Source organism: Kogia breviceps, chromosome 8, assembly GCF_026419965.1.
Source record: "Kogia breviceps isolate mKogBre1 chromosome 8, mKogBre1 haplotype 1, whole genome shotgun sequence".
Lineage (NCBI taxonomy): Eukaryota > Metazoa > Chordata > Mammalia > Artiodactyla > Physeteridae > Kogia > Kogia breviceps.
This window is the reverse complement of record NC_081317.1, coordinates 109,106,098-109,129,434: the sequence shown is the minus strand read 5'-3', so window position 1 is coordinate 109,129,434 and position 23,337 is coordinate 109,106,098. Positions and strand designations below refer to the sequence as shown.

At 35.2% G+C, this 23,337-nt stretch overlaps 1 protein-coding gene across 12 annotated transcripts in view; it reads right to left on the bottom strand.

The window, feature by feature from the left end:
* Window positions 1-23,337, bottom strand: part of HMBOX1 (homeobox containing 1) — a 182,794-nt gene that overhangs the window by 80,382 nt on the left and 79,075 nt on the right. For 9 of the 12 annotated variants that reach the window (XM_067039997.1, XM_059071360.2, XM_059071354.2 and 6 more), the window contains exons 2-3: window positions 11,344-11,423; window positions 4,159-4,635 (exon numbers count right to left, since the gene is read on the bottom strand). In XM_067039997.1, the coding sequence (XP_066896098.1) occupies window positions 4,159-4,635; window positions 11,344-11,366 (500 nt within the window). In that variant the 5' untranslated portion in view covers window positions 11,367-11,423. Of the gene's footprint in view, window positions 1-4,158; window positions 4,636-9,595; window positions 9,681-11,343; window positions 11,424-23,337 lie in introns of those variants that run through there. The other 3 variants (XM_067039994.1, XM_067039995.1, XM_067039996.1) reach the window with 2 other exon arrangements.

The following is a 23,337-nucleotide window of genomic DNA, read 5'->3' as shown; positions in this document are numbered from 1 at the left end:
TATTCTGTATTATAGTTGTTCCTGATCTGGTCTTATCTCTCCTACTAGCCTACAAAGTCCTTTAGCACAAAGATTGTGTCTTATTCATCATGGGGTTTGCATATAATAGAGCTTAATTTGTTCCATGAATGAACAAATCTGCAGGTGAAGATAAAAGGTTGTAAAATGGAAAACCTGATCTAGATAATTTATAAAACAGCTCTAAATTATTAATATCAAATATGTTTAAGCTTCCCAAAACAGGATGGAAGAGAGTTATGTATACTAGCTCAAAACTGTAATACTTCCTTTTGTGGAACAAAAGCTATTAAAGACTGAATGTTTAAAAGTGGTATGCTTTAAGATCTTCCATATTCTCTTAGTTGATATACACTACACATTCTGTAGGACCCTTTAAAGTAGACATCTATCTCAAAGACTTCCAGAGATGGAGCAATACCTACCAAGACAGACTATTTCACAGGTGGGAAAATATAATTACACACAAATTCTTTCACATATGAATAAAAACCTTCTCCCTTTAATTTCTACTCATGGAGATAAAGCATAATTTAGAATTTTAAAAGATAATGTTAAAACAAAAGCTATTCTATCTGTGTGAACAACATGGTAACTGATTATTATGTCTTATAGAACATAAATCCCTACCTACACAAGTAAATAAGCTATTATTAGGCATATGGATAACCAACTCAGAAGAAAGTCTCAGGATCCTAGATAACATACTAAATAAACACTCATGAAATTTAGTACGTGGGTAGTTAGGAATAATATTTTTTATATGACATTGTTTATTAATTCTGATTAAGCCTCATTTCAATTGTTATTTTATATATACACAATAGGACAGATACACTTTAATAGGTACACACTATTATATTAGCAGATGTACATATATACCTATATATAAACATGTATATTAACAGATGCTTTTAAAAAATATTAACATGGAAAATCGGTCTTTATTCTAGCTCCTGGCTTCAAAGTCCTTCCTAAAATGTTATATTCAACAATTTGCTGAGAATTCACATTCTAGTTTCCCTTTCATTTTTTTAAACCCTGATCAATCCAAAAATGGAAAAAGCAGTTACTTTCTTTCTGATTCTTAACAAGCTAATCAGGTGTACAGTTACAAATTAATCAAGTTTTACAAAAAAAAAAGCCTCCTTTGTATACCTTGAAATTATTAGGAGTTAAGTTCATGGACCCGGTGGATTATGAAATTTGAAAGCTCTATCTTACGGCTGAGCACTCTGGAGGTTGAGGAATGCAAGCATACAAGAGGTGAATTACGTAAGATACAATGTAGAAAAGGAGGCAGGAAGGCATTCAGGCATCCATTCTCCCCACCTAGAGACCACCAAATCCAACCCACTATATCACCACAGTGTTGAGTGGGCAAAGGGCAGTGTAGCCCTATGTGGGCACAGGGTAATCAGAAAGATTCACTACTCAAAACTTTCTCTAACATTCTACCAAATAAAAACTCATTAGGCTAGTTAAGTGATTGATCTGACGTGGCAAATATCACATGGGGGAAGAGTGGGGGATAAGTCCATTATGGCTTTCACACTTTGTCTTGAGTTACACTAACCACCATTCCTAAAATTTTACTGAAATCTACACACATGAAAAATTTATTTACAGAGGCAACAGATACCAGCGACAGACACACTGGTAATAAAGACATGGGTTAGAATTCAGCTCTGCCACTTAATATTTAAGTTTTCTTGGGTCAATTACTTAATTTTTGTGAATCTCAATTTCTCTGCTCTACCTCACACACAGCACGGTTCTAATGATTAAAAGTGAAACCAGTCATGTAATCAACTTCTCCCTCAAACCGAAGGATTGGTACTATTTGCAAACTTGAGAAAAACAAAGGGTGGGCACAAAAGAAGAGTGCAGATGTGGGGGAGGGCACAGTGGCAGAGGTTCAACGAGACCACTAGATGAGTAGAGGACACCACAGGAGCAGTTCTAAGAAAGAAGCCATAAAGTATCCTACCTATTCAACAAGGTAGGATGTATGTAAATCAAATACTGATAACAATTATAAACACATATATATCTAATGATGACACCTGAATGTGTGTAATTGCTGGATTTAACTACAAACCCTAGTCCTGGCTAAATAGGTTTTCTGTTTATTTTGAGGACACAGTTGAACTACAACATTATGATAACCTTAGAGTTAATAGTCAATTTTTTAGATCGTTATAGTCAAGTTTTAGACTCTGGACAATCTTCCAGAGACTTTTGTTAAAAAGAAAGTTTTCCCAAATTTCTTGCTAGGCTAACACACATCTGGGAACTAACTATTATTTTTAAAGCTCATTATAACTGAATAACGACGGCAACAACAACAAAAAACAGGCTAGCATTCTAACAAATTTTATTGTTGATACCCACTCTACTTAGCGTAATTAAAAGCTAACTTTCTTACATTTTAACTACTAAAGTAACTTCTATTTGCCCAAATGGTCCTCTCTCTTAATCTTGACAGTGATATAGATGTTAAATTCAAAAGGAACATCCGAACTTTGGCCAGCTGTTTAAGCAAGTGAAAATAAATTAAAAGCCAAGCTGATCTTTTATATTTTTAAGTTTCACAAAGCTTAAATAATAGGGTCCTGTAGCTGCTCTATGAAACTATTCATTACAGGAATTACGTTGAAATCTATTGGATTGGCCCAAAAGTTCGTTCCGTTTTAAGTAAAAATAAAAGACATTTTTCATTTCCACCAAAAACATTATTGAACAACATATTCATTAACCAAATGAACTTTTTGGCTGACCCAATAGATACAATAGTCCATTTAGCCCAGAATTCCCTATATGGCAGTTCCACCCTAAAAATAAATTCAGGACAGTTTGTTCAGAAGATATTTTACCTTTGTGGTACTATAGGATAGATGTTCCATATGGCAGTTATTAAGTCACCATTATACTCATTATACTATCTTCAAGCCCTGAAGTCTTACAGAAGAACTACAACTCACAATTATAGGTTATAATTTTATTTCTGACAAATTCCTGCTACAGTTTCTTTCATATATACTGTAACTAATCTACCAGCAGGCTCTCCTCTGTACTATAGTAGCGATAATCTACTGAAAACAATGCTTTTATCAACTCTTTCCTACAGACCTGTAAGAACTCCTTTAATTTCCACCAAGTTAAACATAAATTATGTATATGGAATTCAAATATTCCCCAAATCTGTACTGCCTCTTAATATACTATTCTTATTACTATATCTAACCAATCTGCAGTTTTTATAAGACTAATCATGTCTTGCCTTTTCTACCTGTTACCATTCCCTTAACTTTAAATAAAGCTCCTATATTTCAAAACAGAAGCTATCCTTTAAAGCTTAGCTCAAATTCATCCATTCACTTGAAACATTAAGCCCTTAACGTGTGCCAAGGACAGGTCTAGATCCTGGAGACACAACAACGGAAAGCACATCAGTGCTGCCCTCAACATGTCCCAGGTCCAGGGTGAAGCCTTTTCTAATCACCTCTGTTGAAACTGGACTTCTTTTCTCAGTGTTTCAAACTCTAAGTGCTTATACTTGTTTTGTAATAGATAACATTAAATTTGTGTGTGTGTGTGTGTGTGTGTGTGCGCGCACACGCGCATATGGCATCTATTGCTAAAATTAGAACTTTAGCTTCTTAGGGGTAGAAACCATGTCTATTTTTCTGCTTAAGAACATTGCTTTTTAAATAAGTGCTCAAAATTATTTTGTTGATTGGCACATTGGAGGGAAAAATTAAGAGTATACATATCATGATAAAGTCATCCTATCAGAAAAAGTACTTCCAATGGATTTAAGGATTATAATGTGTTTGTTAGAAATTCTGAAAATTCAGATGTTAGTGATTAGAGCCATAAAGAGAAGGCTAACCTTTGCTTTGATAACAGAGAGAATGGAAAAGACTTATCAAGCAGCAAAGAGAAAGAACTTAAGTAGCGAAGAAAATTAAATGTTTTTGAATTAAAAACATAAAAATTTTCATTTTTTCTTTATCACTAAAGGGGGAGGGGGCATCACAGTCCTTATAGGTAAAGAGCTGTAATACAGCTTTATTACTCAAAATCAGTCTTAAGAACATAAACATTTGGAGGACTCTGAATAAGAAAGGAACTAACCTCATTAATTCCTCTACTTTATCATCTACATCTAGGTCCTCTTCTGAGGCTTCAAAACTGTATGACCTCTGACCCATGCTGTTTGCATGGTAGCGAGTTGGTGACATCTTTCCATTGGATGTGGATAATCGCTCGTTATTCTCCCTCCCATTCTGATTGGTAGTACAAGGCTGTGGGGAGGTATCATAACTGTTGCTAGGTGATGGGGACATTCCAGAATGTTGGGTCTGTGTGGAAGCTGTAGCTGTAGAGGAAGATGCTGGAACATTGTTGGTAGTATTCCCATATGAACTTCCTCCATAGCTGGACCTTCTTCCAAACTTGTCGCTATGCTCTTGATCAAGACGGTCCAAAGTTTCCAAGGCATGGAGAATTTCATGTTTAGTCATTCCAGTACGTCGAAGGCGCTGAAGCAGATCTATCTGCTCTATGGTAAATCTGGGTTCATCTGTATAGTGAGACATGGTTTCCAGCAAACTAAAACAAAAAAAATTTTTTTAAAGTTCCTTTATTTACAATATCTACCAAAGAATATATCATTATGTATTGAGAATGAACAGAAGATAAAATATTTCTATATCAACTTCTTTACTGAAAATGATTAAGACATTATTGTTATCATATTATAATAACAGTAATATTTTGTTTTATCAGCAAAACTGACCTAGGAACTCTGTGACTTCATTTACTGTAGACAAACAGTTTGGTAAGCTTAGCCCAAGGAAATACTAATAACCAGCAAGAATATTTAAATGGAAAAGTAAGAGAGGCACATAAAATTTATCAAGCACCATTTCACCCACCACTTTGCAATTTCATGAGTATTTCATCTCTGTAATGTATTCTATCTTAATAGTTATCCCAAGAAATGGATCTTTCGTGGTTGTGGCCAAACTGAACTGTTCATTTTTCTTAGGAAATTGCTTCTCTATTATGCTTCCTTTAACTAACACAAGATACTGTTGTAGCACACCAGAAGATGTCTCAGAGTCAATAACAATATTAAGTTCAAGGGAGTTGTCAAATATCATAAAAATTCTCACTACTTGAATTCCTTTCTTATAAAACCTGACTTTCTTAAGATTTTTTTAAGTGGGAATTTCTTCTATTTTTATTTTTATAGTTCTAGTGCCGAATAGGTTGCATGGCACGCAGCAGGCTCTCAGTAAGTGTCTGCTGATGGAAATAAATGTCAAATAATTTTCTCTTCCTTTTCAGGTAAACTTCTACTCTGGGCCAGTTCCCCTAAGCTGTTGGAGATCTGTTTCTCTATCCCTCTATAGTAAAAATTTATAGAACATGCACTCTAGGCAGGCATTGGGCAAGAGTTTCATGTAATATAATCTCAGTTCCTCATGACAACCCTCTGTAGTTTTTTTTTAAGTTTTATATTGATTGATTGATTGAGGAAACTAAGGCTCACAATGCTTTTGTAGCTTGCAAACAAGTCTGATTAAGACATAGAAAAGATTTAAACCTTACTGACTCCAAAAGCATGCATCATTCTGCTTTCCAATATATGGCAGGACTTACTGGAATCAAATGATATGGGACACAGGCTTTTGTCCTTCTTTAAATCTCCAGTTTAAACCACTTAGATAAAACCTACTGATGGACTAGGGGTTCTAGTAACAGTTTTTTATATTTAAGATCTTCGCTCCATCTAAAATTTATATTTACCTAATGAGTGTGAAAGGATTTGAGCTTTATCTTTTCCCAAATGGATAGCTCATTTGTCCAATATGCTTTACTGAGTAATAAATACATCTCTTCTCCTCTGGTCTGAAATGCCACCTTTATCATATACAAAATTTCCACACAAACCTGTATCTACCTTTGGAGTCTCTATTCTATTGCAATGATTGCTTTGTCTTCTAAGTCCTTTTAAAAATAAGCAGGCGGGACTTCCCTGGTGGCACAGCAGTTGAGAATCCGCCTGCCAATGCAGGGGACATGGGTTCGATCCCTGGTCCGGGAAGATCCCACATGCCACAGAGCAAATGAGCCCGCGTGCCACAACTACTGAGCCTGCGCTGTAGAGCCCACACGCCACAATTACTGAAGCCTGAGCGCCTAGAGCCCATGCACCACAACAAAGAGTAGCCCTGCTGGCAGCAACTAGAGAGAGCCCAAAGCAGCCAAAAATAAATAAAAATTTAAAATAAATAAATAAAATTAAAATAAGCAGGCAGAAATCTATAATTTTTATGTGAAACAGTTCTAGTTTTAGAGACAGGCTCATCAAAACTAAAAACAAACATTTTGTGGACCTAAAATAATATACTGCAGGTCATTTGTGCCCATGGGCCACAGTATCTGCCTTATACCTACAAACATTTTCTTTTGCCCTCTTCCCATATTCATTTGTGACAAGCTATTCATCATAAAAGTCCTGTTTTCATGATTATTACATTCTTTCCTGATTGCCTAGTTTTTTTCCTTCAAGGTTTTATAATGTAAAATTTAAAACACAGAGATAAGTTGAAATAAATTTACAGTGAATGCCCATACACTAACCACCTAGATTTTACCATTAATATTTTACTTGCTTTACTACATATCCATCCATTTCTTATGCATCCATCCCTCTATTCATCTCATCTTCATCTTTTGATGTATTTCAAAATCAGTTACAGACATCTGTACACTTCCCCCTAAATACTTCCACATGTATATCATTAATTAGAGCTCAGTATTTGTTCAGGTATTTTTTCTCTTGAAGTAAAATTTACATAAAATAAAATATGCAAATCTTATGTTTACCATCTATGAGTTCTGAGAAGTACATCCACCTGTGAAATTCAAATCCCTATGAAGTTACAGAATATTACCATCACCCCAGGAAGTTCCCTCATGCCCCTTCCTGGTCAGTCCCTGTCCTCTTCCCTCAGAGGCAATCACTGCTCAGATTTTTTTTCCCACGACAGATTACTTGTGTCTGTTCCAGAACCTCATCTAAATGGAACTTCTATGTACTCTTTTGTGTAAAGCTTCTTTCAGTATAAAGTTTCTGAGATTCACCTACGATGTTGTACGTAGCAGCAGTTTGTTCCTTTTTATTACCGAATAGTACTTCATTGTAGGAATATACCACAGTTTTGTTTAGCCATTCTATTTTGGACACCTGGACTGTTGCCAATTATTAGCTACTCTAAATCTTTGGCAATCACAACTGTACTCTGCTAATTTTCTTGTTAGCTTCATATACCACTCCCTCCCCCACACCCCCCATAACATACCATCAGCTAGTTGGGAGAGAGAGAGCAAAAAAAAAAAAATTTTTTTCAACCAGAGTAACTCATTTACTTTTTCTCCTGACTGATGTCAAACGAATAGTACACCTTGCTTAACACAAATGCTCTATTATTAAAATGCTATGCAGTGTTGGTAATGTTCTGTTCTATGCTAGTTATGTTACATAGGTACATTAGCTGTGAACATTCACCAAGTTGTACACTACTGATTTGTACATTTTTCAGTAGGTATATTACACTCAAAATTTGTTGAAAAAGCTGTGTAAACATTTTCCTAATGGCTTATAAGAGACACTTGACACTTTAGTTTCTATCTTAATCCTCAGCCCTTGGTCCTTTCTATCAAGTGCTTAGTAACACATTAATTCTTAATCCTAGGAAGTTCTTTTTAAAAGTAGCTGCCAAATCCCTTTAGTAATCCAACTTACTGATTTGGTAAATTCAGGTTTCTGTACATTATTCTTTTCTCTTGAAAATGGAGTTGTCCATTGCTAACTTCATGCTTTCAAGGTCTTCATACTTTCAAAATTCGTCATAAACTGACCTTGTTTAGATACGAGATTTCAAGGACTGTTTTATTATACAGACAAAAAAATCAATTATGACATTTTCCTATCCCATTTATATCAGAGCAGATAGTATTCTGTATATAATTCTTCAAGCGTCTCTCTGTATGGAACAGCACTCTGTATATATTAGCATAAAACTAAAATAAATTACAAGAATTTAACCTGTTAACTGAAAAGTATCCATCCTAAAGCTTATATTAGAACTACCAGAACTAAAGATTCCACAGTATCTGAAGCAATGTAATATTATGTTATTTCAGATTCCTTGACTATGGGAAACACTTTTAATCCAAAGTCATAAAAGGAGATAACAGAAGGCACCTATTATTTTGACTGCACAGAATGCCTCATTGTTTCCAATCACATGTTCTTGGGGATGTCACTCAAAATACCCTACCTCCTGGCCAACAGGGTGGGCACACAAGGAAACCAAGCCTTGTTCTCCTCAAAATGTTCAGGTTAGAGTAGAAGTAAGATGGACAGTCACTGTAACTGTGCTGAGCTGTGGGAAGATGTTAGTCTGGTATATTCTTCACCATGCAGAAGAAGCTAGTTTGTAGGAAAATAAAGCAGGCATACTAAGAAATGCAGAGCGAAGGGGAAAGTTCTACAGTGTTCATATCCCTTGTTCTAGTCATTCTTAAGCCCCTACCTCATCCCTACTCTTCTTCCCCACCAGGGATTGAACCCGTGTGCCCCCTGCAGTGGAAGCGCAGAGTCTTAACCACTGGACCACCACGGAAGTCCACCCCTGCTCTTCTTGCTATATTTTTATGTAAGAGCATAAACTTCCCTTCATGTTTCACCTTGTTTAAATTAGATGTCTGTGCCTTGCACCAAGAGAGGTCCCTAGTACAAAGATTTACCTAAAGTAAAAAGATCTACAGTTGCTAGAATAAAATGTATGACTCCTAGAGAGCAGAATGATAGTGACATAATGAGCAGGATCAAATCATGCATATGACACTGAAGGTACAATATTTTACTGAGAAAATGAAGCTTTCTTGGATATTGAGAACAATATTCCAGTGGCATTAACATAAACAAAGGTACACATTCTGTCATTTTAAAATTTTATTTCTTATAATTCACCTAGTTTAAGCACATAATCATGAAATTATGGCAAAAATGACCTACAAAGGTCATCTAAGTCCATGATACCAGCAATTCTTTTATAACAGAAAAAGATAACATGTAAGAACTGAATTAATTTTCCTATGTAGCAGAAGAACTGTTCACAGGATAAGGAACATCTTTCACATCAAATTACTAATCTGAATGCAGACTCAGGCCAACAATAATTGAAAATGATGTGAGAAGAATTTTGACACTGTAATAACACAGACAATGTCTGAAGCATAAAAGAACAATTAAATTCAGGAATTATGCCTCAGTTCATAAACTGACATTCTAAAAGACCATACTATTAGACCATAATAGTAAATGTATTTTACAATAAATTTTACCCCTACTTGGATATGTAAACCCTTCTTGGATAAGACCCGAGGTCCAGAACATACTTTCTTAAACTAAATCCTATAATCATGAAGGTTAAAGCATTCACAAAGGATTAATCTTGAAATCATATGTGCAAAAATGATACAACTCCCTTACCTGTAAACCATCAACAGATAATAAGATCTTATTGGATAACACAGCATTTTCTTCAGCTTGACTGCTGTCTTTATCTTTTTATCTAGAATGACTAGGCAAAATATGGTCTAGTCATATATTAGTTTTGTTTGTCGTACATGGTATTTATTCCATGATGATTTAACACATCGTTGCATCAGTCATAATACTAACCAACTAAAGGCGTACTAAGGCCCTTCTTACTATTTATGGCACATTACTCTCACAATTATTATTACCATCAAAGGAGAGGCAGTTTTAAAGTAAGAAAATGACAAGAGTGAGAATAAGTAAGAAATGAAGATTTGCTGGGGATTGAGCTTCACAGTATAGTAAAATGATTCTATAATTCAAACCAATGGCAGAACTGACTAACACAAAGAAGAGAGACTATGACTACAGATAATAGTATAAAAATGTTCTTTTCATAATAAAAAGATTTTGAGAAAAATAAGATTATATTCAATTTACAATCACACTTTAATAGTTATTTTTAAATAACCACTAATTAAGGTTGAGATTTTTAAATTACAGCCACCTTATACACATTTGGGAAAATAAAATCCTAGTGTTGAGAAAAAGATGCAAGTTTATAGAGGGAGATATAAATTAGGTGTGCAATCAGAGAACAGGAGACCATTTAGACAAAAATCATTTAACTAACATTTATTGAGTGACCCCTATGTGTCAGACCATGTACAAGGCAGAGAGGATGCAACAAGGAACAAATTAGGCAAAAATTCCTGGCCTCATGATGTTTATATTCTAATGGCTATAGAAAATAGCCATTAACAAATAAATTGTATTTTTTAAAAAAGGGAAACTCAGGCCCAAAGCAAACACAGTGCCTTCCCTTTCCCAAGGACACAGCTACTTAGCAGCAACTCAGGCTACAGTTCACACCACCTGGCCTATTCCAGAGACTTTTCAATATAAGATAAAGCCAATGAGAGGTGAAAAAAGTTTAATGAAAAACCTAAATAACAAGGAAAATCTATCTTAATGTCTACTTACTGGATTATAGAACTGTCAACCAAAACAGAAGGAATTTAATTGAAATATAGGTTGAACCAAATTTTAGAAAATGCTTATGCTAAAGGCACTCTGCACTAGACTCTAAAGATGTACTTAATGAGCTAATAGATACTTTATCTTCTCTAATATCTGAAATTCCCAGAATACTTTTATTCAGAGGCCTATTTAATATGAACTAGTGGTTACAGCTGATGTCCTAGCACAAAAACAACTCTCTACATAATAGCACCATCCAATTTGTATTTTTTGCCAGACTCCAAAGAAAGTCTACCAGCTACATTAGCTAACAGACTTAACTACATTATTATCCCCAGTAGGTAAAGAAAATGGCTAAGGTGCTTAGTAGTTTGCATACAAAAGGCAGCATTAAAGTAGCATTCTTCCAATATTCTGCTTGTCACAAGGTATTTACTACCAGCCATCTGTTTCACAAATTTCTAGGCTATTAAGTAGTTTAAAATTATATGTAATTTTATGTTCAATTGAAAATTAATGTTAGACTTCAAACTTGAAACAGAAACGGTAAAAGAGAAAGTTGATAGATTTGAAAATTCATTCCTTACCACATAACTAAGAAAAAATTCTTTCAACTCTACAAATGCCTGCTGTCATTCTTGGATGATAATCATAATGATTTTTTAATTTTATTAAAACAACTGAGAGGATGAAAATTAAGAGAAGAATTAGATACTTACACCACTGGAAAGGAACTGAGCATACTTTACATGAGGTGAATCAGTATCTTTTCTAGAGATGATCAGCGTTATTTATCATTCTGTGGAACAAAGACAGAAAATTCAGAAACAGTTTTTAATCAAGTATTGAACAAAAATTTTAATTATATACTTAAGGATTAACAGTTAACATCAGATAATCATTTTTAAAAATTATTTTGTAATTCTGAAAGGAAACAATGGTTTGAAGGAAAATTTTAAAAATAGAAAAATGCTTTTGATAGCTTTCAAAATCATTTACTTGGAAAAAGTAATGAAAATCATACCCCTGAAGTTTAATCTGTTACCAGACACCACCGAGGGAAACAGATTTAAATATGGAATGGAATATATATATATATATATATATATATATATATATACACACACACACACACACACACACTGTAGTGACAATCAAGATAACTTGTTGATAATAACATCAGTGCAATTTTATGTAGAATCCTATAAACAAAAAAACACACCACAGCATGATTGCAGCTAACAATCTTAACTGTGGAGTAAATCCTGGGGTCTAGTTCCAAGTCTACTACTTATTTTACTGCTAGCCAAATCTTCAGTGACTGAATTTCTCTAAGTCTCAATTTCCGCATCTATAAAACAGGGATAACAGATAACTACTTCAAAATGCTACAAGAATTTGAAACATTTTTTAAATGGTGGTGATGAAGCACTTCAAAAACTATCAAGTAGCACAGACTATTAATAACCAGTTTAAAAGACACCAATACCCATGTCAATTCTTGAACAGAATGTAAGTTAATAATGGAGTGAGTCTAGTACTTCTATCTTCTGATTAACATTCTACTACTTTATTCAGGATTCAGACACTGTGACCCCTTTCAATTCAGACAAAGATCTGAACAAAAAGTGAAATCTACCATTCACAGTTTAGGAGCTAAAGATCATGTATTACTCCCTGAACTTATTAGCACTTTCAAACCATAATCTATAGAGGCAGTTATTTCCATGAACTCAAAGTTAATATTATAAATTAGACAAAAGTTAAAAATGTTGATGTCAAAAACTCTCTTATTAAAATACACATTCAGCAGTGAATTATATAAAGCAAGACCAAATGATATATGTGAAATGTACAGGGTAAAGTTAGAAACCTTTCACATTTCATATCCTAAATTGTAGCTTTAATGAAGTTCTTGCTGTAGTTAATTTTATTGCTGACTTAAGAAACACTGGTCCTAAAAGGCAGATATAAAATACAAAGAAAATCTACTGAAAATATTGTTGATTACATTTCCTAGACAAAATAGCAACACCAAGCCACAAAACTGATTACTGGTCAATACACGTTTTTTCCACTCTTGCTCAAATTCAGTTAAAATATACTAAGTACTTAGCTGCCCTGAAATAGGCACAAGGTCATAATATGAGTAAGATATGGTCCCAGCAGTGTGGAACCTTATTAAACTATGGGGAAGGGTCAAATAAAAATCACACACACACACATCCTTCTAATAAAAGGCATAATGTGATAACTCTAAAAATTCAAGGTTTAAGAGAATAACAATTTAGAAATTAATTTAGGTCACAGAGAACTGGGAAGACTTCTTCAAGTGAGATCTCAGCTGTTATCTGAAGTTTAGAGTAAGACTTCCACCAAACCAAAGTGTGAAGGGAGGTTAGAATCAGTGGAGGAAAGAATCAGGAAGAAGGGACAATTAAAAGAGATTATGAAGGATGATTAGGGAATAAGTAGACCTGTGTTGTTGGCCTTAAACATGTATGTATCAGAAGACAGGTAGAAAGGGAGGACCTCCACAATCTATGGAGGGCTGGTAAACACCTTGCAGTAATTCTGACCTTTATTCTGTAAGTATGTGAATGATGCCACAGCTGAATCAGACAATCTAGGAAGTAAATCACCAAAGACCCTCATTTCACAGATGAGGAAACTGAGATTAAGACACTGAAACAGACCTGTATAACTGTAAATCACTGAATTCATGTCATTTATATTTCAGATATAAATGGGCTCAAAATATTCTATAAAAATAAAATATTCTAAGAAAGAAGACCAAGCAAGCAAGGTGCTATGAGTTCTCTACTCTCAGGTTCAATGTCACAGAGCCCTCCTAGCATAGGAGACAGGATTTTTTTTAAACTGACAGATTAAAAATGTAAATTAAAATCATACCCATTAGAATGACTATAATCAAAAAACAGAAAATAACAAGGATTGGCACAGATGTGGATAAAGTAAAAGCTTTGTGTGCTGCCGATGAAAATGTAAAATGGTGGTGCCACTATGGAAAATACAATAGTATGGCAATTCCTCAAAAAAATTAAACAGATTACCATAAGATCCGCAAATCCACTTCTGGGTATATACCCAGAAGAAGTGAAAGGAGGGACTCGAAAATATATTTGTACACCCAAGTTTACAGCAACATATTTACAAAAGCCAAAAGGTGGAAACAAACTCAAATGTCCATCAATGGATGAATAGCTAAACAAAATGTGGTACATACATAACATATAAGGGAATATTATTCAGCCTTAAAAAAGAAGGAAATTCTCACATAGTAACATGGATGAACCCTGAAGGCATTACACTAAGTGAAACAAGTTAGTCACAAAAGGTCAAATACTGTATAATTCCACTTTTAAGAGGTATTTAGAGTCATCAAATTCAAATAGAAAGTAGAATGGTGCTTGGATGGGGGCTGTGGAAGGGGGAGTTATTGTTTAATGGTACAAAGTTTCAGTTTGGGAAGATGAAAAGAAAAAGTTCTAGAGATGGATGACAGTGATGGTTGTACAACAATGTTTATTGTGCTTAATGTCACTGAACTGTATGTTTAAAAATGGTTAAAATGGTAAATTTTATATTATGTATATTTTATTATTGCAAAAAGTAGAGTGTTATAATAAAAGAAAATGTACATTAAAAGGTATCAGGGATAAAAGTTCATGGATGCTGAATCATATTTAAGCACCCAGCTATAAAAAGCAAGTAAGTTATAAAAGATAAAAAACCAGCTCCTCATTGGACTTCTAATCTGTTATACTTTTAAAAAAGAGAAAGAGAGAGTTGAATAACATTCACAGGGGGCAGAGAGAAAAGAAATCTATACCAACAAAACTTACACTTTGATATATGAAAAAAATTGCAAATATGCAAGAATTGAGAGAGTATATTTTCTCAGTTACCCCAAATGAGAAAAATAATTGAGAAAGGTTTCTAACTAAGAAAAAATAAACCAGAATAGAGACATGGTAACAGGGAAGATGATGAGAAAGGGTAATATAAGCAATGAATCTTTCAGTTTATATCATGTAATATACATTTAGATAATAACCGAATATCTAAGAATGTATAATTTACATGATAAATAAGGACTCTTGAAACAAAGGACTTTATCCCCAAAGAAATTTTAATAGGTATCTATTCAAGATGTACTAAACTATCTATTCAAAGTAAAAGAGTTGTAGGCAGGTGAGATGGAGGGAGGCAGAAATAAAACTACTCCCAAGATCTGAAAGAAGAGAATGAGGGGAAAACAGAAGAGAGGCAGAAAATAAAAGTACTCTAAAGGTCTCATCATTTCACAGTCAAAAAGACACCTGGGGGAAAAATGCGCGTCTTTTTGGGGAAAATAGTATTTTTTTTTAAGTAACTGCAGAAAAACATGTATCAGTTGAGGTATAATTTTAAGGTCAAAAGTATTGAGTGGGGACTTCCCTGGTGGTGCAGCGGGTAGGAATCCACCTGCCAGTGCAGAAGACACAGGTTCGAGTCCTGGTCTGGGAAGATCCAACATGCCACAGAGAAACTAAGCTCGTGTGCCACTACTGAGCCTGCACTCTAGAGCCCGTGAGCCACACCTACTGAGACTGCGTGCCTAGAGCCCATGCTCCGCAACAAGAGAAGCCACCGCAGTGAGAAGCCTGTACACCGCAACAAAGAGTAGCCCCTGCTTGCTGCAACTAGAGAAAGCCCACGCGCAGCAACAAGGACCTAATGCAGCCATATACATAAATTAATTAATTAACTTTATATTAAAAAAGTATTGGGGCTTCCCTGGTGGCGCAGTGGTTGAGAGTCCGCCTGCCGATGCAGGGGACGCGGGTTCGTGCTCCAGTACGGGAGGATCCCACGTGCCGCGGAGCGGCTGGGCCCGTGAGCCATGGTCTCTGAGCCTGAGCTCTGCAACGGGAGAGGCCACAGCGGTGAGAGGCCCGTGTACCGCGAAAAAAAAAAAAAAAAAAAAAAAAAAAAAAAAAAAAAAAAAAAAAAAAGTATCGAGTAGGATAAAGATTATACAATTGTAAAATATATAGTTTATGACCAATGTAGAAGAGTTATAAATTTGTATATACCAAATAACACAGCAGGTAATAAAGCAAAACTTATTAGAACTTTAATAATTTTATTTTTAAAGATACAAATATACTCACTGATGTGTATAAAATTGATGACTAATAAGGACCTGCTGTATAAAAAAATAAATAAAATCAAATTTAAAAATTTTTTTAAAAGAAAAAAGATACTGAGTTATTTCAGTATACCTTGTAGAAGAGACAAATATAGTTGCAAAAAACAAAAACCAGAAATTATATTAACAATAAACTAATTTCAGAGATACGTAATATAAAAAAATTTAGGAAAAGGTACCAAAAATATTTTGTTATAAATGACGAGATGACCTAGATAAATCTTTGGATCAAAGAAGAAATCAAAAGAGAAATTATGATCTACATAGTAAGCTATGACAAAAAATAGCTATGATTTAATAATCATAATAAAAAGCCAGGTGACCTAGCAAAATTTATATTAAGAAGTCAATTTATGGCCTTAATAGCTTTTAATATTTTTAAAAGGCAGGGGGACACCCAGTAAATAATAAATTAGAAAAAATACAAACTGTATCAAAATGAACTAGGAAGAAGGAACTAAGAGATACTATTTGACATTAATATAAAGTAAAGAAGTTATAGAAAGCATAAATAAGTCCAAAAGCTAGCTCTCTGAAACATGATTAAAGAATCACTCAGAGAGCGTAATAAGGGGGTGACGAAAAAAAGAGTGAGAGTGAAAACTCATGATAGTCAAAATGAAAAGAGAAATCATACATATAGGAGAGAATTAAGAAAATAAGACAAAGCTAAAAAAATACAAATGCAATTTCTTGGCAATTCATCTGAAAACCAAAGAGAAAAATGTTTTCCCAGTAAGACAGAAAATATCAAAATTGACCCAAGAGAAATGAATTGAGTAGAACCAAATAGCATGAATTAAAGGTAATTAAAAATCTACTAAAGGAGGAGGAACCAAGATGGCGGAGTAGAAGGACGTGCTCTCACTCGGTCTTGCAAGAACACCAGAATCACAACTAGCTGCTGGACAATCATCGACAGGAAGACACTGGAACTCACCAAAAAAGATACCCCACATCCAAAGACAAAGGAGAAGCCACAACAAGACGGTAGGAGGGGTGCAATCACAGTAAAATCAAATCCCATAATTGCTGGGTGGGTGACTCACAGACTGGAGAACACTTATACCACAGAAGTCCACCCACTGGAGTGAAGGTTCTGAGCCCCACATCAGGCTTCCCAACCTGGGGGTCCAGCAACGGGAGGAGGAATTCCTAGAGAACCAGACTTTCAAGCCTAGTGACTGCAGGACTTCGACAGGACTGGGGGAAACAGAGACTCCACTCTTGGAGGGCACACACAAAGTAGTGTGCACATAGGGACCCAGGGGAAGGAGCAGTGACCCCATGGGAGGCTGAACGAGACCTACCTGTTAGTGTTGGAGGGTCTCCTGCAGAGGCAGGGGGTGGCTGTGGCCCACCATGGGGACAAGGACACTGGCAGCAGAAGTTCTGGGAAGTACTCCTTGACATGAGCCCTCCCAGAGTCTGTCATTAGCCCCACCAAAGAGCCCAGGTAGGCTCCAGTGTTGGGTTGCCTCAGGCCAAACAACCAACAGGGAGGGAACCCAGCCCCACCCATCAACAGTCAAGCAGATTAAAGTTTTACTGAGCTCTGCCCACCAGAGCAACACCCAGATCTACCCACCACCAGTCCCTCCCATCAGGAAACTTTCTCAAGCTTCTTACATAGCCTCATCCACCAGAGGGCAGACAGCAGAAGCAAGAAGAACTACAATCCTGCAGCCTGTGGACAAAAACCACATTCACAGAAAGACAGACAAGATGAAAAGGCAGAGGGCTATGTACCAGATGAAGGAACAAGATAAAACCCAAGAAAAATAACAACTAAATGAAGTGGAGATAGGCAAGCTTCCAGAAAAAGAATTCAGAATAATGATAGTGACAATGATCCAGGACCTCGGAAAAACAATGGAGGCAAAGATCAAGAAGATGCAAGAAATGTTCAACGAAGACCTAGAACAATTAAAGAACACACAAACAGAGATGAACAATACAATAACTGAAATGAAAACTACACTAGAAGCAATCAATAGCAGAATAACTAAGGCAGAAGAACGGATAAGTGACCTGGAAGACAGAAAGGTGAAATTCACTGCTGCGGAACAGAATAAAGAAAAAAGAATGAAAAGAAATGAAGACACCCTAAGAGACCTCTGGGACAACATTAACTGCAACAACATTCACATTATAGGAGTTCCAGAGGAGAAGAGAGAGAGAAAGGACCAGAGAAAATATTTGAAGAGATTATAGTTGAAAACTTCCCTAACATGGGAAAGGAAATAGCCACCCAAGTCCAGGAAGCACAGCGAGTCCCATACAGGATAAACCCAAGGAGAAACACATCGAGACACACAGTAATCAAATTGGCAAAAATTAAAGACAAAGAAAAATTATTAAAAGCAGCAAGGAAAAAACGACAAATAACATACAAGGGAACTCCCATAAGGTTAACAGCTGATTTCTCAGCAGAAACTCTACAAGCCAGAAGGGAGTGGCATGATATACTTAAAGTGAGGAAAGGGAAGAACCTACAACCAAGATTACTCTACCGGGCAAGGATCTCATTCAGATTTGATGGCGAAATCAAAAGTTTTACCGACAAGCAAAAGCTAAGAGAATTCAGCACCACCAAACCAGCTCTACAACAAATGCTAAAGGAACTTCTCTAAGTGGGAAACACAAGAGAAGAAAAGGACGTACAAAACAAACCCAAAACAATTAAGAAACTGTTCACAGGAACATACATATCGATAATTACCTTAAACGTGAATGGATTAAATGCTCCAACCAAAAGACACAGGGCTGCTGAGTGGATACAAAAACAGGACCCATATATATGCTGTCTACAAGAGATCCACCTCACACCTAGGGACACATACAGACTGAAAGTGAGGGGATGGAAAAAGATATTCCATGCAAATGAAAATCAAAAGAAAGCTGGAGTAGCATGAGATAAAATAGACTTTAAAATAAAGAACGTTACAAGAGACAAGGACGGACACTACATAATGATCAAGAGATCAATCCAAGAAGAAGATATAACAATTATAAAAATTTATGTACCCAACATAGGAGCACCTCAGTACATAAGGCAAATGCTAACAGCTATAAAAGAGGAAATCGACAGTAACACAATAATAGTGGGGGACTTTAACACCTCACTTACACCAATGGACGGATCATCCAAAATGAAAATAAATAAGGAAACAGAAGCTTTAAATGACACAACAGACCAGATAGATTTAATTGATATTTATAGGACATTCCATCCAAAAACAGCAGATTACACTTTCTTCTCAAGTGCGCACAGAACATTCTCCAGGATAGATCACATCTTGGGTCACAAATCAAGCCTCAGTAAACTTAAGAAACTGAAATCATATCAAGCATCTTTTCTGACCACAACGCTATGAGATTAGAAATGAATTACAGGAGAAAAAAACGTAAAAAACACAAACACATGGAGGCTAAATAATACGTTACTAAATAACCAAGAGATCACTGAAGAAATCAAAGAGGAAGTCAAAAAATACCTAGAGACAAATAACAATGAAAACACGATGATCCAAAACTTATGGGATGCAGCAAAAGCAGTTCTAAGAGGGAAGTTTATAGCTATACAAGCCTACTTCAAGAAACAAGAAAAATCTCAAATAAACAATCTAACCTTACACCTAAAGGAACTAGAGAAAGAAGAACAAGTTAGCAGAAGGAAAGAAATCATAAAGATGAGAGCAGAAATAAATGAAATAGAAACAAAGAAAACAATAGCAAAGATCAATAATACTAAAAGCTGGTTATTTGAGAAGATAAACAAAATTGATAAACCATTAGCCAGACTCACCAAAGAGGGAGAGGACTCAAATCAATAAAATTAGAAATGAAAAAGAAGAAGTTACAACAGAGACCGCAGAAATACAAAGCATCCTAAGAGACTACTACAAGCATCTCTATGCCAATAAAATGGACAATCTGGAAGAAATGGACAAATTCTTAGAAAGGAATAACCTTCCAAGACTGAACCAGGAAGAAACAGAAAATATGAACAGACCAATCACAAGTAATGAAATTGAAACTGTGATTAAAAATCTTCCAACAAACAAAAGTCCAGAACCAGATGGCTTCACTGGTGAATTCTATCAAACATTTAGAGAAGAGCTAACACCCATCCTTCTCAAACTCTTCCAAAACATTGCAGAGGAAGGAACACTCCCAAACTCATTCTATGAGGCCAACATCACCCTGACACCAAAACCAGACAGAGATACTACAAAAAAAGAAAATTACAGACCAATATAACTGATGAATATAGATGCAAAAACCCTCAACAAAAATACTAGCAAACAGAATCCAACAACACATTAAAAGGATCATACACCATGATCAAGTGGGATTTATCCCAGGGATGCAAGGATTCTTCAATATATGCAAATCAATCAATGTGATACACCATATTAACAAATTGAAGAATAAAAACCATATGATCATCAATAGATGCAGAAAAAGCTTTTGACTAAATTCAACACCCATTTATGATAAAAACTCTCCAGAAAGTGGGCATAGAGGGAACCTACCTCAACATAATAAAGGCCATATACGACAAACCCACAGCAAAAACATCATTGTCAATGGTGCAAAACTGAAAGCATTTCCTCTAAAATCAGGAAGAAGGCAATGATGTCCACTCTCACCACTATTATTCAACATAGTTTTGGAAGTCCTAGCCATGGCAATCAGAGAAGAAAAAGAAATAAAAGGAATACAAATTGGAAAAGAAGCAAAACTGTCACTGTTTGCAGATGACATGATACTATACATAGAGAATCCTAAAGATGCCACCAGAAAACTACTACAGCTAACCAATGAATTTGGTAAAGTTGCAGGATACAAAATTAATGCACAGAAATCTGTGGCATTCCTATACACTAATGATGAAAAATATGAGAGAGAAATTAAGGAAACACTCCCATTTACCACTGCAACAGAAAGAATAAAATATCTAGGAATAAACCTACTAGGAAGACAAAAGACCTGTTTGTAGAAAACTATAAGACACTGATGAAAGAAATTAAAGATGATACCAACAGATGGAGAGATATACCATGTTCTTGGATTGGAAAAATCAATATTGTAAAAATGAATATACTCCCCAAAGCAATCCACAGATTCTATGCAATCCCTATCAAATTACCAATGGCATATTTTACAGAACTAAATCTTACAGAACAAAAAAATCTTAAAATTTGTATAGAGACACAAAAGACCCCGAGTACCCAAAGCAGTCTTGAGGGAAAAAAATGGAGCTGAAGGAATCAGGCTCCCTGACTTCAGACTATACTACAAAGCTACAGTAATCAAGACAATATGGTACTGGCACAAAAACAGAAACATAGATCAATGGAACAAGATAGAAAGCCCAGAGATAAACGTGCACACCTATGGTCAACTAATCTATGACAAAGGAGTCAAGGATATACAATGGAGAAAAGACAGTCTCTTCAATAAGTGGTGCTGGGAAAACTGGACAGCTACATGTAAAAGAATGAAATTAGAACACTCCCTAACACCATACACAAAAATAAACTAAAAATGGATTCAAGACCTAAATGTAAGACTGGACACTATAAAACTCTTAGAGGAAAACATAGGAAGAACACTCTGACATAAATCACAGCAAGATCTTTTTTGATCCACCTCCTAGAGTAATGGAAATAGAAACAAAAATAAACAAATGGAACCTAATGAAACTTAAAAGCTTTTGCACAGCAAAGGAAACCATAAACAAGACTAAAAGACAACCCTCAGAATGGGAGAAAATATTTTCAAACAAATCAACGGACAAAGGATTAATCTCCAAAATATATAAACAGCTCATGCAGCTCAATATTAAAGAAACAAACAACGCAATCCAAAAATGGGCAGAAGACCTAAATAGACATTTCTCCAAAGAAGATATACAGATGGCCAAGAAGCACATGAAAAGCTGCTCAACATCATTAATTATTAGAGAAATACAAATCAAAGCTACAGTAAGATATCACCTCACACCAGTTAGAAAGGGCGTCATCAGAAAATCTACAAAAACAAATGCTAGAGAGGGTATGGAGAAAAGGGAATCCTCTTGCACGGTTGGTGGGAATGTAAATTGATACAGCCACTCTGGAGAACTGTATGGAGGTTCCTTAAAAAACTAAAAATAGAATTACCATACGATCCAGCAATCCCACTTCTGGGCACATACCCAGAGACAACCATAATTCAAAAAGACACATGCACCCCAATGTCCACTGCAGCACTATTTACAATAGCCAGGTCATGGAAGCAACCTAAATGCCCATAGCCAGACGAATGGATAAAGAAGTTGTGGTACATATATACAATGGAATATTACTCAGCCATAAAAAGGAATGAAATTGAGTCATCTGTTGAGATGTGGATGGATCTAGAGACTGTCATACAGACTGAAGTAAGTCAGAAAGAGAAAAACAAATATCGTATATTAACGCATGTATGTGGAACCTAGAAAAATGGTACAGGTGAACCAGTTTGTAGGGCACAAGTTGAGACACAGTTGTAGAGAACAAACTTATGGACACCAAAGGGGGAAAGCCACAGGGGGGTGGGGATGGTGGTGTGCTGAATTGGGCAATTGGGATTGACATGTATACACTGATGTGTATAAAACTGATGACTAATAAGAACCTGCTGTATAAAAAAATAAATAAAATTTAAAAATTAAAAAAAAAGAAATCTACTATAGACAAAGACATTGAGACCTGTTGGGTTCCCAGGAGATTTTTAATCTTAAAATAAACATAGTTCTAATAATATTGAACCATAGAAAAATATGGAAAATGTTTCATTTTATGAAGTCAGAATAACAATACAAAATCTAATAGTATGTAGCGCACAAACCATAAACCAATTTCACTTAGAAGTTAAATGTAAAAATTCTAAAGAAAAAGGAATCAAATCAGACAATAGTCTAGCCACATATCAAAAATAATATACCATCATAATTTATTGCAGGAATGCAAGAATGGTTCATTTTTAGGAATCAACACAATTCAATATATCAACAAATTAAGGAGAAAAAAAGTCACAAGATTTCATCAATGGATGCTAACAAGGCATTTGGTAAAATTCAGCAGCCACTTTTAATAAAAGATCTATGGAAAAGAATACTAAAAAATTAAGCATTTTTGGAAAGAACAATAATTGCAAGTGTCCTAAGTAGCAAAACATTAAAACCATTTCAAATAAAATTAAGACTGTATGCACACACAATAAATAAATATATTGAATATTATACATATGTGTGTGTTTTTATATATATAAAGAACTTGCTTCTATATATAAATTTGATGATTTGTGGAAGAGATCCAATAATGGTGGTTACTTTGAGTACAGGGTGGGAACCGGACAGATTAGGGAAGGGATGGGAAGGAGATTGTTCCCAGAAAACTTTATTATTTTAACCATATGAATGTTATTGCTCAGTCAATAAATCAAATTAAAATTAGAAATAAGAGCA